Consider the following 16,360-nt stretch of genomic DNA (forward strand, 5'->3'; position numbering starts at 1 on the left):
GGGTAGCAAGACCTCAAAGTGAAAGCCATAACAAGAGATAAAGAAGGCTATGTTATAATATTAAAAGGATTGATACAGCAAGAGGCTATAACCCTGATAAGCGTAGAATCACCCAATGCAGGAGGACCCAAATGCATAAAAAAAAATCTCCTGGAAGATATCAAGGGAGAGATTGACAATGATGCAATCATAGTAGGGGACTTTAATACACCACTGACTTCACTGGGTAAATTCTCTAGACACAAAATCAGCAAAGAAACATCAATCCTAAATGACTCACTAGATCAGATGTACTTAATTGAGTTCTTCAGAACATTTCACCCCAAAGCCACAGAATATATGTTCTTCTGAAGTGCACATGAGACATTTTCAAAAATAGACCACACAATGGGACACAAGCAAAGTCTCCCCAAATTCAAGAAGACTGAAATCATACCAAGCATCTTCTCAAACCACAATGGCATAATATTAAAAATAAACTACAATAAAAACAATCCAAAAAACTCAAACATTTGGAAGCTGAATATCATGCTATTAAATAACGATTGGAGCTAGAATATGGAAACAGCCTAGGTGCCCATCAGCAGAGGATTGGATCAAAAAACTATGGTACATCTATACAATGGAATACTATGCTGCCATAAAAAAGAAGGAATTCTCATCATTTGCAGCAACCTGGATAGAATTAGAGAACATCATGCTGAGTGAAATAAGCCAGTCAATGAAAGAGAAATACTACAAGACCTCACTCATTTATGGATATTAAAGAACATTATAAACTGATGATCCAAAAGAAAGATATAAAGACAGTAAAGCAACAAGCAGACTATCAAATTACTGCCGGGAGGGTAATCTGGGGGAGATAAGAGATCAACTGAAGGACTTGTATACATGCATATAAGTACAACCAATGGACACAAAACTCTGGGGAGGAAGGGTATATATGGCGGGGGGGGGGGGCAATGTTAAAATATGTACACAGATAATAATTTAATAAAAATATTTTTTAAAAAAGACAAAAACAATAGTTAAAAAAATAAAACAAAATAAAATAATAAATAAATAAATAAATAAATAACTGTTGGGTTACCAATGAGATCAAAGAAGAAATTAAAAACAACCTGGGAATTAATAACAATAAAAAACACATCAAAAATCTATGGGACACAATGAAAATAGTCCTCAGAGGGAAGTTTATAGCTCTACAGACCTACCTTAAGGAATAAGAAAAAAAATGGTAATAAATCATCTAACTCTACAACTCAAAGAATTAGAAAGAGAGCAGCAAGAAAATCTCACAGTAAGCAGCAGGAAGAAAACAATAAAGATCAGAGAAGAAATGAATGACATAGAGACAAATAAAACAGTACAAAAGATCAACAAAACCAAGAGCTGGTTATTTGAAAGGATAAACAAGATTGATGAACCTCTAATGAGGCTCACCAAGAAGCAAAGAGAGAGGACCCAAATAAACAAAATCAGAAATGAAAGAGGTGAAATAACAACAGACCCCGCTGAAATACAAAGGATTGTTTAAAAATACTATGAACAACTTTATTCTAACAAGCTAGACAACCTTCCAAAACTCAATCAGGAAGATTCTAAAAATCTCAATATGCTAATAAAATTCTTATGGAAGAAATTGAGGTAGTCATCAAAAAGCTCCAAGCAAACAAAAGGCTGGGGCCAGATGGCTTCATAGGGGAGATTTACCAAACATTCAAGGAAGAACTAAAACCCAACCTCCTCAGACTATTCCAAAAAAAATTCAAGAGGAAAGAATACTTCCAAGCTTATTCTTTGAAGCCAGCATCACTCTAATACCAAAACCAGATAAAGACAATACAATGAAAGAGAATTGCAGGCCATTATTCCTCATGAACTTAGATGCCAAAATCCTCAACAAAATTCTAGCAAATTGGCTCCAGCAGTACATCAGAAAGATTATACACCATGACCAAGTAGGATTTATTCCAGGATGGTACAATATCCTCAAATCAGTAAACGTGATACATCACATAAACAAATTGAGAGATAAAAATCATATAGTCATATCAATTGATGCAGAAAAAGCATTTGATAAAATCCAACAACCTTTCCTGATAAAAACTCTCAACAAGGTGGGAATAGAAGGATCATACCTCAATATAATAAAAGCTATATATGATATACCCACAGCCAACATCATACTCAATGGGCAAAAACCAAAACCATTTCCCCTAAGAACAGAAATAAGATAGGAATGCCCACAATCACCACTCCTGTTTGACATAGTATTAGAAGTATTAGCCATTGCAATTAGACAAGAAGAAGAAATAAAAGGCATCCAAATTGGAAAAGAAGAAGTGAAGCTCTTCTTATTTGCAGAAGACATAATAATGTACATAAAAAACCCAAAAGACTCCATCAAAAAACTATTAGACTTAATAAATGAATTCGGCAATGTAACAGGATACAAAATTAACACCAAGAAATCTATGGCATTTCTTTACATCAATAGAGAATTTACCGAAATAGATACTAAAGAAGCAATCCCATTTACCATCACACCAAAAAAATTAAGATACCTAGGAATAAACTTATCTAAAGAGGTATAAGACTTATATGCAAAAAACCACAGGACACTGAGAAAAGAGATAGAGGAAGACATAAACAGATGGAAGAACATACCATATTTATGGATTGGTAGAATCAACATCATCAAAATGTCCATACTACCCAAAACAATCTATAGATTCAATGTAATCCTCATTAAAATACCAACAGCATGTTTTACAGACCTAGAACAAACGTTCCAAAAGTTTAACTGTAAAAAAAGAAAAAAGAAAAAAAAAGACTCCAAATAGCTGCAGAAATCCTAAGAAAGAAGAAAAATTAGGTGGGATCTCAATACCATATATCAAGCTGTAGTATAAAGCTACTGTTCTTAAAACTGCCTGGTACTAGCAAAAAAACAGACATATAGTTCAATGGAATATAATCAAGAAACTAGAAATCGAACTAAACCACTATGCCCAATTAATATTTGACAAAGGGGGCAAGAGCATACAATGGAGTCAAGACAGTCTCTTCAATAAATGGTGTTGGGAAAATTGGACAGATACATGCAAAAAATGAAACTAGGCCACCAACTTATACCATACACAAAAGTAAATTCAAAATGGATTAAAGACTTAAACATAAGATGGAAAACCATAACAATACTAGAAGAATCCACAGGCAGCAAAATCTCAGACATATGCCGAAGCAATTTTTTCACTGATACTGCTCCTAGGGCAATGGAAACTAAAGAGAAAATAAACAAATGGGACATGGGACTCCATCAAAACAAAAAGCTTTTTTTACAGCAAAAGAAACCTCAACAAAACAACAAGAAAGCCCACTACATGGGAGAACATATTTGCCAAACATATCACTGATAAGGGTTTAATCTCTAACATTTATAGGGAACTCATACAACTTAACAAAAGGAAAATAAACAATCCAAGCAAAAAATAGACAACAGACCTAAATAGATACTTTTTGAAAGAAGATGGAAGGAAGGCCAAGAGACATATGAAAACATGCTCAAAGTCACTAATTATCCGAGAGATGCCAATCAAGAGGACAATGTGGTATCATCTCACACCTGTCAGAGTGGCTATCATCAACAAATCAACAAACAAGTGTTGGCGAGGATGCAGAGAAAAATGAACCCTCCTGCACTGCTGCTGGGAATGCAGACTGGTGCAACCACTGTGGAGAACATATTGAACTAACAATGGAACTCCCATTTGACCCAATGATCCCATTTCTAGGAATATATCCCAAGAAGCTAGAAACACCAATCAGAAAGGATATATGCACCCCTATGTTCATAGCAGCACAATTCACCATAGCTAAGATTTGGGAACAGTCTAAGTGCCCATCAGCAGATGAATGGATTAAAAACTGTGGTACATCTACACAATGGAATACTATGCTGCGGTAAAAAAGAAGAAACTCTTACCATTTGCATCAGCATGGATGGAACTGGAGAGCATTATGCTAAATGAAATAAGCCAGTCTGAGAAAGACAAATACCACATGATCTCATTCATTTGTGGACTATAATCAACAACTTAAACTGATGAACAGGGACAGATCCAGAGGTAGAGAAGCAGCCATCAGACTATCAAACCTCAGAGGGAAGGTAGGGAAGGGTGGGTGTAAGGGGGAGAGATCAACCAAAGGATTTGTGTGCATGCATATAAACCCAGCCAATGGACACAGACAGTAAGGGGGGTGAGTGCACAAGTGGGGGGGATGATTTGGGGGGCTAATGGGGAGATGAGGACACATATGTAATAGCTTAATCAATAAAAAAATTAAGATTGAAGAAAAAAAAAACAAGCTGCACCTGATGTTGAGCTACACATACAAAAGCATGTGTCTCTCTTCTTATTTTGATATGTTCAATATCCTTAAAAAAAGTCTTTAAAGCATCTTCTCTCTGAAACAGGAAGAAAAAATGAAAATAAAGGTCACAAAGGTTTTCAGGTCCATTATATGAAGATGACAACAGCCGAAACTCTCCATTCACCTGCAGAAACTCTCCATCCTAGCACCAGGCATAACTATGGATGTCTGTGTTCATAATGACACAGTAAGAAAGACTGAAGAAGAACTGAGAACAAATCCTAATGACTGAGTGGGAGCAGGCATGACGAGTAGTTTCTCCTCTGAGAACAGAACCCTGTCATTTGGGAGCATTTCTGGGAGGGTGGACAAATTTATCATTAGTGTCCTCAAGGTTAAGTAGCATTGTGAGATTATATCTTGGAAATGGGGAAAGGAAAGATTCTTCAAAACCCTGTCCATGCCAGGCAGGAAACAAATTGTCCTCTGACTATAGCTCATTGATTGAACCTACAAGCCTAGTAATACAGTGAAGGAATGCTTTGTCATCGGTTATTTAAAATTATGTGCCATGTTATTATACTGACAATACTCTTATAATTAAAACTTTTTATAAATCAATAATAAAAATATTAATATCCCTGAGGGGGAAATAGGCAATTCACAGAAAGAAGCACAAGAGCACAATCAATTTATGAAAGTATATGAAGTCTTTAGTAATTAAAGAAACATGAAAAATAACAAAGTCATTCATTTTTCCCATCTATAAAAATAGTGAAAGTTTTACACACACACACACACTCAAGGAATTCCTTCTCATTCTTTTTCTGTTATTCCAAAGACTTCCCTCTGACCACCTCACAAATGGGTACCGCTAGTCTTGTACCAGTCACTATTTAACCATAAATACAAGCTGTAAATATTCAACTCTTAAACTCAATCACATGTAATTTAAGTACAAGTTTATATACTTGAAGGGCAAAGTTTCCAGTTTGGAGAAATTAGATAAAATGATGCCGGGGGTGAGGAGGAAACCAAGGGGGAGAAAACAAGCAACCAAGAAAACCAGAACAATGCTAAGTGTACAAAACATCTTGCAAAAAGGAAGACGTTAATGCCATTGTACCAAATCTGTAAGTCCAGGTGAAAAGGGGGTGAAAGTATCATTAGAATTACCCTCTACTAGAAGAGCCAAAATATACCTTGCTTCACTACTATTTTTAGTAGAAAGTTTTGCATGGCATGCTCCAGCTCCACCTTGAGCTGCGCCAGCGGTGGTGTGGTCTCGGTCAGGCCTCACGAAGTCTTGTTCTCAATGTGCAGCATTGTGTAGAGCTTCCTGAAGCCTCCCTCAGGCTCTCCCCATTCCGGCTGGGGTTCTGGGTTTAGGTCCTACTGCCTCCGGAGAGGAAGGGCTGGATTCTGGCCTGATGTCTCCTGGCTTCGCCTACTCCCCCTTCGCAGGCCCTCTCCTTTTCTTGCCAACTCTTCAGTGTTCCCTGGAGGCCTGGGGTCCCTGTCTGTCAGGAACCTCTACTCTCTGGGCAGGGCCATCAAAATTCTCAACCCCACAGACTTGGGGCTGCCAGGAATGGTCCAGGCTCTGTGTGCCCTGCTCTTGATCAGGATGGGAGAGACTCATCAGGGGCAGGCCGGCAGGGGAGAGGGGCCTCTAGGTTGCCCGCCAGCACCACCCTCTGATCAGCGGTTTGCTGACTACAGTGGGTGTCATAGCGACCGGCCCAATCAGGGCCATCTTCTGTCCATTGGCCAGTCACAGGCCCAATGCTGCCTCCACTGTCAGACCCTTGGGATCACCAGCTCATCCCCAGCTGCTTGGGGGCTCAGGCCTTTGGGAAAGCAGGTGCCCAGCAACTTCACCTGCATGCGCATGCACGGGTTGGGCCTCTGATAGAACATGCTGCCCGCTTGGATAGGTCCCCACCCACCATTCCTGCTGCATGGGCAACCTCCTTCTGTCCGGTCATGACTGTTTTGGTGTCCCAGCCTAATTTTTATATTCTGTGATTATTTTTATTTCTTTTTCATATATATGAAAAAGAAATGAAAATAATCACAGAAAAAGAAATAAAAATAATCACAGAAAAAGAAATAAATGAAAAAGAAATAAAAATAATCACAGAATATAGCATGGAAATAAAGTGAGGAAAGATAGGCTAAAAGGGACAGATTAGCTCTCAAAGCATCATTTGGAACTAGCAAATCCCACTTTAGCAGTTCTGCCCTCTAATAGCAATCTCTCTGCTTAATCCTGACCATTTCAACAGGGCTTTCCAACCCACTAGTTTATCCCACCACCCCATCTAACCCCACCTCAATCCTAGGCCATTACGATCAATGTGTCATCTTTTTTCTCATTGGTCCCTTCTTAAGGACCCAATTAAAAAACTGAGTGGAGTATTATTTGATAGATAGATGATAGATAGATAGTGAAATATCACTCTCTTTCTTAGGGTGGAAGAATTTCATAATTCACAGAAATTGCAATATTTATGAACACATGCCACTAATCTTTGTGAAGTTATCCCTGATTTATACATTCAAAATAATACATTTTGAATCAAAACATTCAATATGGTATTTATCTTTTCTTTTTTAAGGCAATAGAAATATCAGTATTCCAAGTTCTCTCAAACCAGGCTGCTTTCTTTTTTCCCCACCTCCATATGGAAATAAAACAAGACAAAAATAAGAAATGCTCTATATAATGTTAAAAAGACTTAACATAAGCTATTTAGTTGTTATTCCCCAACCTGACATTGATCAGCTGAAAACTGAAAGATTTGGCCAGGACCAACCCTTTAGTAGGAGGACTAAAAAATAAAGATGTAAAAATAAACAACAAACAAACAAATAAATAAAAGTATTATGTCCTCCTGAGAAAATACTAGACTCCACAAATGATTAAGTTAGAGATCTAATGTACAGATTTGATGATTACAAGTTATGATACAGTATTGAACACCAGAAACAGGCTGAGAGGGTAGATTTCACATGCACTCACATAATAACTGTGAGATGATGTGCTAATTATCTTGACTGTACTAATCATTTCATCATGAATATGTATATCAAATTATCATATGGTGCATTTTAATATATGCACTTTTTAATTTTAGAATATATAAAGAATGAAAGGGGGGAAAGGGTAATAACTGAACCCACCAAGAGGATTGCTGTGACATTAGATAATGTATTTCCCAATACTCAGTAAATGATAGCTTTTAATTTGAAAAAAGAAAAGATAAGACTTAACAAACTCCTGATTTAAGAAGGGAATTTAGCACATCCTCTTATTTCCTCATTCTATGGAGGCTGAAATAGTAGAGGGAAATGAAAGTAGTAGCCAAGCAGACATGTCATATAATTGAAAAGTGATAAGAAATACCACAAATCTCAGAATTAAGCCATTAGTGTTGACCTCCAGTGATATCATGAGGAACAACTTGGAGTACTCAACAATAAAATAACCATTTTCCTCATCATACCATGAGATACCAAGCTGACTTGTTTCTTATAAACTTACTAGAGGCCTAGTGCATGAAATTTGTGCATGGGGGGAAAGGGAGGTGTATGTCCCTCAACTCAGCCTGCACCTTCTTCAATCTAGGACATTCCTCTCACAATCCAGGACTACTGGCTCCCAGCCGCTCATCTGCCTGCCTGCCTGATTGTCCCTAACCACTTCTGCCTGCCAGCCTGATCACCCCTAACCACTCCCCTGACAGCCTGATTGACCCTAACTGCTCCCCTGCTGGCTGGATTGCCCCTAATTGCCCTCCCCTGCCAGCCTGGTCACCTCTAACTGCCCTCCCTTGTAAGCCCAGTCATCCACAATTGCCCTCCCTTGATGGCCTGGTTGGGCCAAACTGCCCTCTCCTACAAGCCTGATACCCACAACTGCCCTCCCTGCAGGCCTGGTCACCCCTAACTGCCCTCCCCTGCAGGTTTGGTTGTCCCTAACTGCCCTCCCCTGCCAGCCTGGTCACCCCTAACTGCCCTCCCATGAAGGCCTGGTTGCCCCCAACTGTCCTCCTCTGCTGGCCCAGTCACCCCCAAGTGACTGCCCATGAGGCCTGGGTCCCTCCCAGCTGCCCTCCACTGCCAACCTAGGTCCCTCCCAACTTCCCTCCCCTGCTAGCCATCTTGTGGTGGCCATCTTGTGTCCACATGAGGGCGGCCATCTTGTGTGTTAGAGTGATGGTCAATTTGCATAATACTCTTTTATTAGATAGAACTAGTGGCCCGGTGCACAGATTCATGCACATTGAAAGGAAGTTAATTAGAAGTATTTTAATATTGCTATTCACCCTTTCTCGATAATAGAAGTGTCAACCAAATTCACGATCACAATGTTCAATTGAAACACACGCATGTGATTGATGCTAGCAAGAGCTTTATATATATAGATAAACTTTCTTAATTAGAGCTGCTTTCTGATTTAACTAATTTTTTTCCAGCCCAGTGAAGCACTCCAACTTCTCTTTCAGGTAATTGTCAGCAACACAGCAATAAATATCAACAAGAAGCAGATTATTATTGTAGATCATGCAGGGAGAACAAAAGGTAAAATATTTAACTGCAGCAGTGTTTGACTATATTCTGCACAGTGAGAAAACCAGAAGTCATTTTCAAGGTCCACACTTTCTTACTTCTTTTTAGTCGGTCAAGTTTCTAAGCTTTCTAAACCTCTGTTTTCTGGTTAATAAAAAGAAAATAGGATTCCACCAAGTCTCCTATCTACCTACTCTAGGACTTTTGTGAGGGTGAAATGAATTGGGGCATAGGAAAACACTTCACAGTTATTTGGATAAAGTGTAAAATGTTTGCAACTTGCTATAAAGCAAGTCATGTTCCTGGGCTGAAGAAACTGCAAGGGGGCTAGTCACTAGAGAGAGGAAGCCAGGTATTGCTAGGTGACATCATTACCCAGTGCCCACAGTGACCATTTCTGGGCTAGGCTAGATTGTGGGCGCATTTTGTGCCATGAGGTTTCAGCAGTGTTGGCTGTGATTTGGTGGGCTGTCGCTCCAGGGTGGTAGTGGGGCCTATGTCCCACTTGGGGGAAGCCAAGTATTGCTTTGTGGGTGCCAGGTCCACAGTGCCATTTCTCTGTAAATGGCCAGTGCACATCATGGCAGCTCCTGCATTGAGCATCTGCCCCCTGGTGGTCAGTGTGCATCATAGTGCACGGTCAGACAAACATTTAGCATATATATATATATGGCTAATATGCTAAATGTTTGTCTGACCATGCACTATGATATATTGTACTTCCCAATCCAGAATCCCATAATATTGTCCATCATCATCATCATCATCATCATCATCAATAACATTTATTAAGCACTCACTATAAGCTCTGGAACTGCACATATTAACTCATTTACTACATTTCTATGAGTTGGGTACTATTAGGATACGCATTTTAGAGACGAGTAAACTGAGGCATAGAGAAATTAAGTAACTTTCATAAGCCCACATTAAAAACACTTGAATCAAAGAGGGCAGAAAGACAGGAGCTTTACATGGGCAAACATGAGAAAAACAAAAGTGCTTTATGATTATAATCTATTGAGTTATGCTTATCAGTGAAACTGTTATAAAAATTATAAATTATATTTATAAAAATAATTTTAAAGTTATAAAAATATTATAATGAATTATGTATGTTTTATATAATATATATCATATCATGAATCAGACAATGAGTGAACATGTTCAGCAGAGTGATCAACCCAGCCTAGAACTTAGGAGAACCTGGAAAAGAGAAGCATGGTGAGTATTTCAAGAACTGAAAGAAGGCCGGCTGGCTGGAGCTCAGGGAGATAGAGAGGTTACAGGTCAGATAATGTAAGACTTTATAAGTCATTTTAGGAATTTCAGTATTTATCCTAAAAACAATGAATGTTTTAAAATGACTTTAAGGCAAAACAATAGCATCTTTAGAATTGTGCTTTTGAAAGTTTGGATTCATAGCCAAGACACAAATGGTGCTGGGACAACTGAATATTTACATTCAAAAGATTTAATTTGGGCTCCTACCTCAAATCACACACACACACACACACACACACACACACACACACACAATAACTAAAAGTGGGTCATAAACCTAAACGAATAAACAAAATGCAGTATGGTCATAGAATGAAATATTATCTATAATAATTAAAGCATAATATGCTAATTAGACTACACATCCTTCCAGACAACCTTCCAGGCATAGCTGGGACTGCAAGGGAAGCCCAGGTCCTGGGTGCCAGAGGGAAGCTGGTGCTGGCAGCCAGGGCAAGGAAGGCCTATTCTTAAATGAATTTCGTGCATCGGGCCTCTAGTTCAGTCATAAAAAGGAATGAAATACTGATACACGTTACAACATGGATGAATCTTGAAGCATGCTAAGTGAAAGAAGCCAGACACAACATGCCCATATTATTGTACATATCCCACTTATGAAAATCTCCCAGAATAGACAAATTTATAGAGTCAAAATGAAGATAAGTGATTGCCATGGGCCAGGAAGCAGGAGTGTGTTGCTTAACAGGATAGGGTTTCTTTGGGGAATGATGAAAAATATTGTGGAACTAGACAGTGATGATTGTTGCACAACAATGTGAATGTACTGCAAGCTAGTGAATTATACATTTTAAATTGCTTCAAATAGTAAATTTCATGTTTTGTGATATCTATATATATAAAGAGCCAGGGTCTGTGATGTCCAAAATGACTGAAAGAACAACTGAAAACCAGGCTGTATGTGCAGCAGGCTTGGGTAGGCGGGGACTGGCAAGCAGGCTGAACTGCTGACCTCTTGGAGAGAGAGAAAGGCAAGGGCTGATTAGTCCTTGCCTCTCTCTTCAGGCATTGCCAGCAGCCAAGCCTCTCTTTCTCTCTGAGAGGTCGGCAGTTCAGCCCGCTTGCTAGCAGCCTGGTGCGGCCACTGATCAGCCCCACCTCTCTGATCAGGCCCAGAGATAAGACCAGAGACACTGACTGGCATAGAAACTGATCAATCAGAAGCTAATCTGTGTGAACTGCTAAGGCAGAACCTAAGGTGTAAACTGGTGAGGGTTTTAAGGATAACAGTTGTTTGGTGTAATGTGTAAGAAAGCAGTTCAATTTTTTAATGACCAGTTTGGCAATATAGTGCATATGGCTAGCTATCAGTCCAGATATAGATATTACATATTTTTGTCTGCCAAGAACATCTTCCTCCTGATGAAAAAGGCTTCTCCCCCTCCCCCATTTAAGCAATCCTATCCTATATAATCTATCTTTATTGCTAAAAGGGTAGTACGCTAATTAGATAGGGTCGACTGGCCATCTTCCAGATGTCCAACTTCCTTCTGGATAAAGTCATGGTGGTGGGGGCTGAGGCAGAGGCAGTTAGGGGTGATCAGGCCTGCAAGGGAGGGCCATTGGGGGCAAAATCAGGCTGGTAGGGGCAGACCATTGGGGGCAAGACAAGGGGAGGGCAGTTAGGGGTGGTCAGGCATGCAAAGGTAGTTAGGGGTGATCAGGTTGGCAGGCCAGTGAGCGGTTAGGAGCCAGTGGTCCCAGATTGTGAGAGGGATGTCCCCAATTGGAGAGAGTGCAGGCTGGACTGAGTAAACCACCACCACCCCCATGCATAAATTTCGTACACCAGGCCACTAGTTTAAATATGATTGTAGTTAATTGAATCAGAAGTTCTAAGGCAAATTAAATTCTTGCTATTCCATTGTAAACAATTCCAATAAGAATATAGAAAGATGAGGTCATCTAAGTAAATCTAGCAGCACAGGAAATTATACTAACTCTGATTCTTACTAAAAATGATAAAAATTTGAACTGATTCATAGACAAAAGGGATTAGCAAAGATAGCATGAGCCTTTAAGGAAAGCATTAAAAACTAAAAACCCAGAATGAAGTTAAAGCTTGCAGAAAATAGGAAGTGCATCATAATGGACTTTTAGAAGTTTGAAGAGAAGAGAAGGGTAGGGACAGAGGAGAAGGTTGATTTACATATTAAACAAAATGGAATAATGTTGACAGATAACAGAGAAAAGGTAGAGTGTATGAACTCCTGTTTTCATTCTCTATTCTCATATCAAGCAGAATGATATTTCAAATTGGAGGAAAAAATGAAGGAGTTGAAAATTATAAGTAAAGAGATACCAAGAGAAGTATTAGACATTTTTCAATATAATCAAGTCTTCTGCTGGATCATTTAAATTCATTTCCAAAATACAAAAAGGCATGATTTGAGAGGCACTGGGCAAAATTTTTGAAAACCTAAGGGAATGAAGAAAATCCCAAACCTACAAAAAAGAAATACATAGATGAATATCCAACAAAACTTTAGAACATATTGTTAACAGATAATGTGTGTTCTCTTAGAAAATAAGTGATCAGTATGAACTATAATGAGTTTTCTAAAGGTATTTTAAAAATAGGATTGCTAAATTCAAGGCACTTATATTGATTTAAATGATCTCAAATGTTTATAAGACATTTGACTATTTTATTTTTTATTATATCATTAAGAAAATAATAAAGTAATAATATCACATATTCATTGAGTGATATAATATCACAGGAACTGTTGTGCTATCAATAATAATAACAACCAATATTTATCAAGTGCTTAGCACAGAGAATGGTGCAAAAGTGGGTTTACAGTTGTTTGTATGAAAAATAATACAATAATCATAATATATAAAAAGCAGGGGCTGTCATGACCTAAACAACAAAATGGTCAACTGAATACAGGCTGCATGGGGTGACCAGACTGGCAGAGGGTGGGGGAGGCAGTTGGGGGCAAGATCAGGCCAGCATGGGAGGGCAATTGGGGGCAGTAAGGAGCAAACAACCAGGCAGGCAGGTGAGCAGTTAGGAGCAGTCCCGAATTGGAAAGGGTGCAGGCTGGGCTGAAGGGACTCCTCCCATGCACAAATATTGTTAATAAATAATAATACAAGAATAAACCTCTGGCATACTCATAATTGTAAACTTACTTTTGCTCTACCCTGTATATACAAAGTATTGTTCTAAGTGCATACAATAAACTAATCTATTTAATCATCACCACAATCTCATAAGTAAGTCCAAGTATTAGCCCCAAGGAAACTGAGGTACAGAGAAGTGAACAAGAGTACAGAGTCCCTAAGAGGAGTGCTGGCATATAAGTACAGGTAGATAAGCCCAAAACCTGCACTCTTTACCACTATACTTGGGTAACTTGCAAAGTTATCTGTAATCCTCACCACAAAACCACAAGTTTGATAAGCATTATCACCATTTACAGTAAATTGAGAATTGGAGCGTTGTGGTAGCTTCTCAAAACCCAGTATCTATGAAGTGGCAGAACTATGACTCAGACTTGTCTGTTTGGCTCCAAACCATAGTCACTTTTCACTTTATTCTTCTGCATAATGCTACAGCCATGGCTCCTCAGCTGAAAAATATCCATATACAAAAATTCAATTTAGAAAACTGTTTCTACTGCTTATCACACAATTTTACCCTTCATCCTGACCTGTTCACATAAGATATGCCCATAGCACAATGTTGAGACAGGTAGCTAATATCTTTAAGCATATTGGACAGACTAAAATAGCCAAAATAAAGTTTAGTGAGGATGTCTATGTATTTTTGCACATTGTATTACAAATCATTTGTGAGATATAGAACAAAGAACTGTGGACTTATAGGTGTGTGTGTGTGTGTGTGTGTGTGTTTTGTGAAAAATGTTCTGGCGTGTAACTCATTCAAGGAAAAAGAGATTTGCTGGAAGGATATAGATGAGTCACATAAATCCATCTGCAACGAATACAGCAGACCTCCCAAGCAAAAGAAAATCTCAACTGCCTATTTTTTTCTGGACCTATTTTTCTCTGAACATATAACCAGTTCTCCTCTTGGGGACCAGATTTCACTGTAAGCCTATTTATTTCTATTCCACAATAACTCGCGTTTGAACATATGCTGCTTTCATTTGCCAAGAAATGACCATGGTTCAGACCCCACAAGGTTTTGTAGCTCTAGTGACAAATACTGTCCAACTACTGTTTTTATACCCCCTCGTCCAAATTAAATAAGCACAATATTTACCCAGACCCAATTACAGCCAGGGAAAGGAGGCCATTTGGTGCAAACATGACCTCTGCATTCACCTCTTATGTGGCGGGCATATGGGCTCTAAAGGAGTCCCAAAAGTGGAAAATGACTGCAAGCTCAAAATAATTCAACAACATGATGAAATCACTGAAACAGTCACAGATAACAGTCATAGGTGAGTGGAAACCAGAAGAATTAAGTAACATTTGAAACATGTTTGAAGAGCTATGGACAAATGTAACAAGTCCAGAAAAGAAAGATAAGACTAGGGGAGGAGTCTGAATTAATACCATGTGGAGAAACAGGGGTGTCATATGAAGAAACCAGAGATATTTAGAAGAAATGCCCTTTTTAAAGCAGAGAACAGAAATGCCCTTAGATTTTCAAAAAGATGTGGTGTGGAATGCACAGGTTGTCGCCAGCTCTGCTTGATCTAGCATAACCGGCTGAAGCCTAAGAATCATGGGACTTCTATTCCCCACTTAACCCCCACTCCCAGGACCGCTAGTTGCTACCTTTGATTCCAGATTTATCTTGTTTTGTTTTTTTTTCATCAGAGTATTTGACCTAGATAACGAATCGTTCTGTTTCTTGACACTAGGTGGCAATGTGGGCATTTTATTCAAAAGATCAAGCCAGTTCCCTGTGCAGGCAGCCCTATAATAAATGCATTAAAAAAAAAAAATGCAAAGTTGTGCATTTGTGCTGCCTCTGATGGGCTGGAAATCCCGTTTGATTTGTAAAGTAAACACCGAGGAGTTATAATAATAAAAGACTCCTTTGACAAGCTAACGTATATTTCAAATCCTCTCACAGAGAGCTGTGTGAGCCTCAGCTACAATAACAATGACGAAGACTTGGCAAATTTTGATGGCTATTCTGTGGCTTCGGTTAAGCTGTAAGTTGGGGGTTTTCTTATTATGGGAATAAGAAGACTAAAGGAATATGTTTTCAAGATTCAGAGGCAGGAGGTAAGGGACTCCCAAGTAGCTAAACTTTAGTGTACTCTGGGAAATGTGCAAAGGAAAGAAATTTGTAGAAATGTTGCAATAATGGTAATATTCTGTGCTTGACCATGTCTTTGAGAATAGGGGCAAATGGCAAAAATGGAGTGGAACAGAGTCCCCAACACCTGAGTGCCCAGGAAGGAGAAGTCATCACAATCAATTGCAGTTACTCCATAGGAATGACCACCTTACACTGGATGCAGCAGAATCCCGGAGGAAGCATCATCTCCTTGTTTATACTGAGCTTAGAGATGAAGAAGAAAGGAAGAATGAGTGCCACAATAAACACAGAGGAGAGTCACAGCTCCCTTCACATCTCAGCTGCCCAGCTCGGAGACTCTGTCATCTACCTCTGTGCTGTGGAGTCACAGTGCTCCCCATGCATCTGGAGGCCATACCCAAACTCTGAAGCTGAGACATCATTTCTTTTCATTCTTGTCTTCCCCGACTTGTCTGCCTTTCTTTGAACAGATGATGTAAGCTTGTTAGGTTTATTAAAATTTAAGATTTTCTCCCTCTGGGCCATCTATAATCTCTAAAGCATTATCACCACTATATTCTAATAAGTGTATCAGGATATACTAATATACTATATTAGAATATATAGACTCTGGAGCCTAATTGCCAGATATAAAAATTCAGGTTCTGCCAATTATTAATTGGATAATCTTCTCCAAGTTACATAATTTCTCTGTGCTTCTGTTTTTCCTCAACTATGAAAAAGGAAACCGTGTGGATCATAGTACCTGACACCTAGTGGGACTTACATGAAATAATATATGTGAAGTGCTTCAAACCTTCCCAAGCACATGGTCAGTCTTATATAAGTGACAGCTATTATAATATTAACATA

The 16,360-nt window shown here is 38.9% G+C and overlaps 1 gene segment (V, D, J or C); it reads left to right on the plus strand.

The window, feature by feature from the left end:
- Positions 1-15,227: 15,227 nt before the first annotated feature.
- Positions 15,228-15,977, plus strand: LOC123652689. The segment is given in 2 exon segments: positions 15,228-15,398; positions 15,592-15,977. Coding segments are annotated over 2 exon segments (435 nt in total).
- The last annotated feature ends 383 nt before the right edge of the window (positions 15,978-16,360 follow it).

This window comes from Pipistrellus kuhlii, unplaced genomic scaffold, assembly GCF_014108245.1.
Source record: "Pipistrellus kuhlii isolate mPipKuh1 unplaced genomic scaffold, mPipKuh1.p scaffold_m20_p_1, whole genome shotgun sequence".
NCBI lineage: Eukaryota > Metazoa > Chordata > Mammalia > Chiroptera > Vespertilionidae > Pipistrellus > Pipistrellus kuhlii.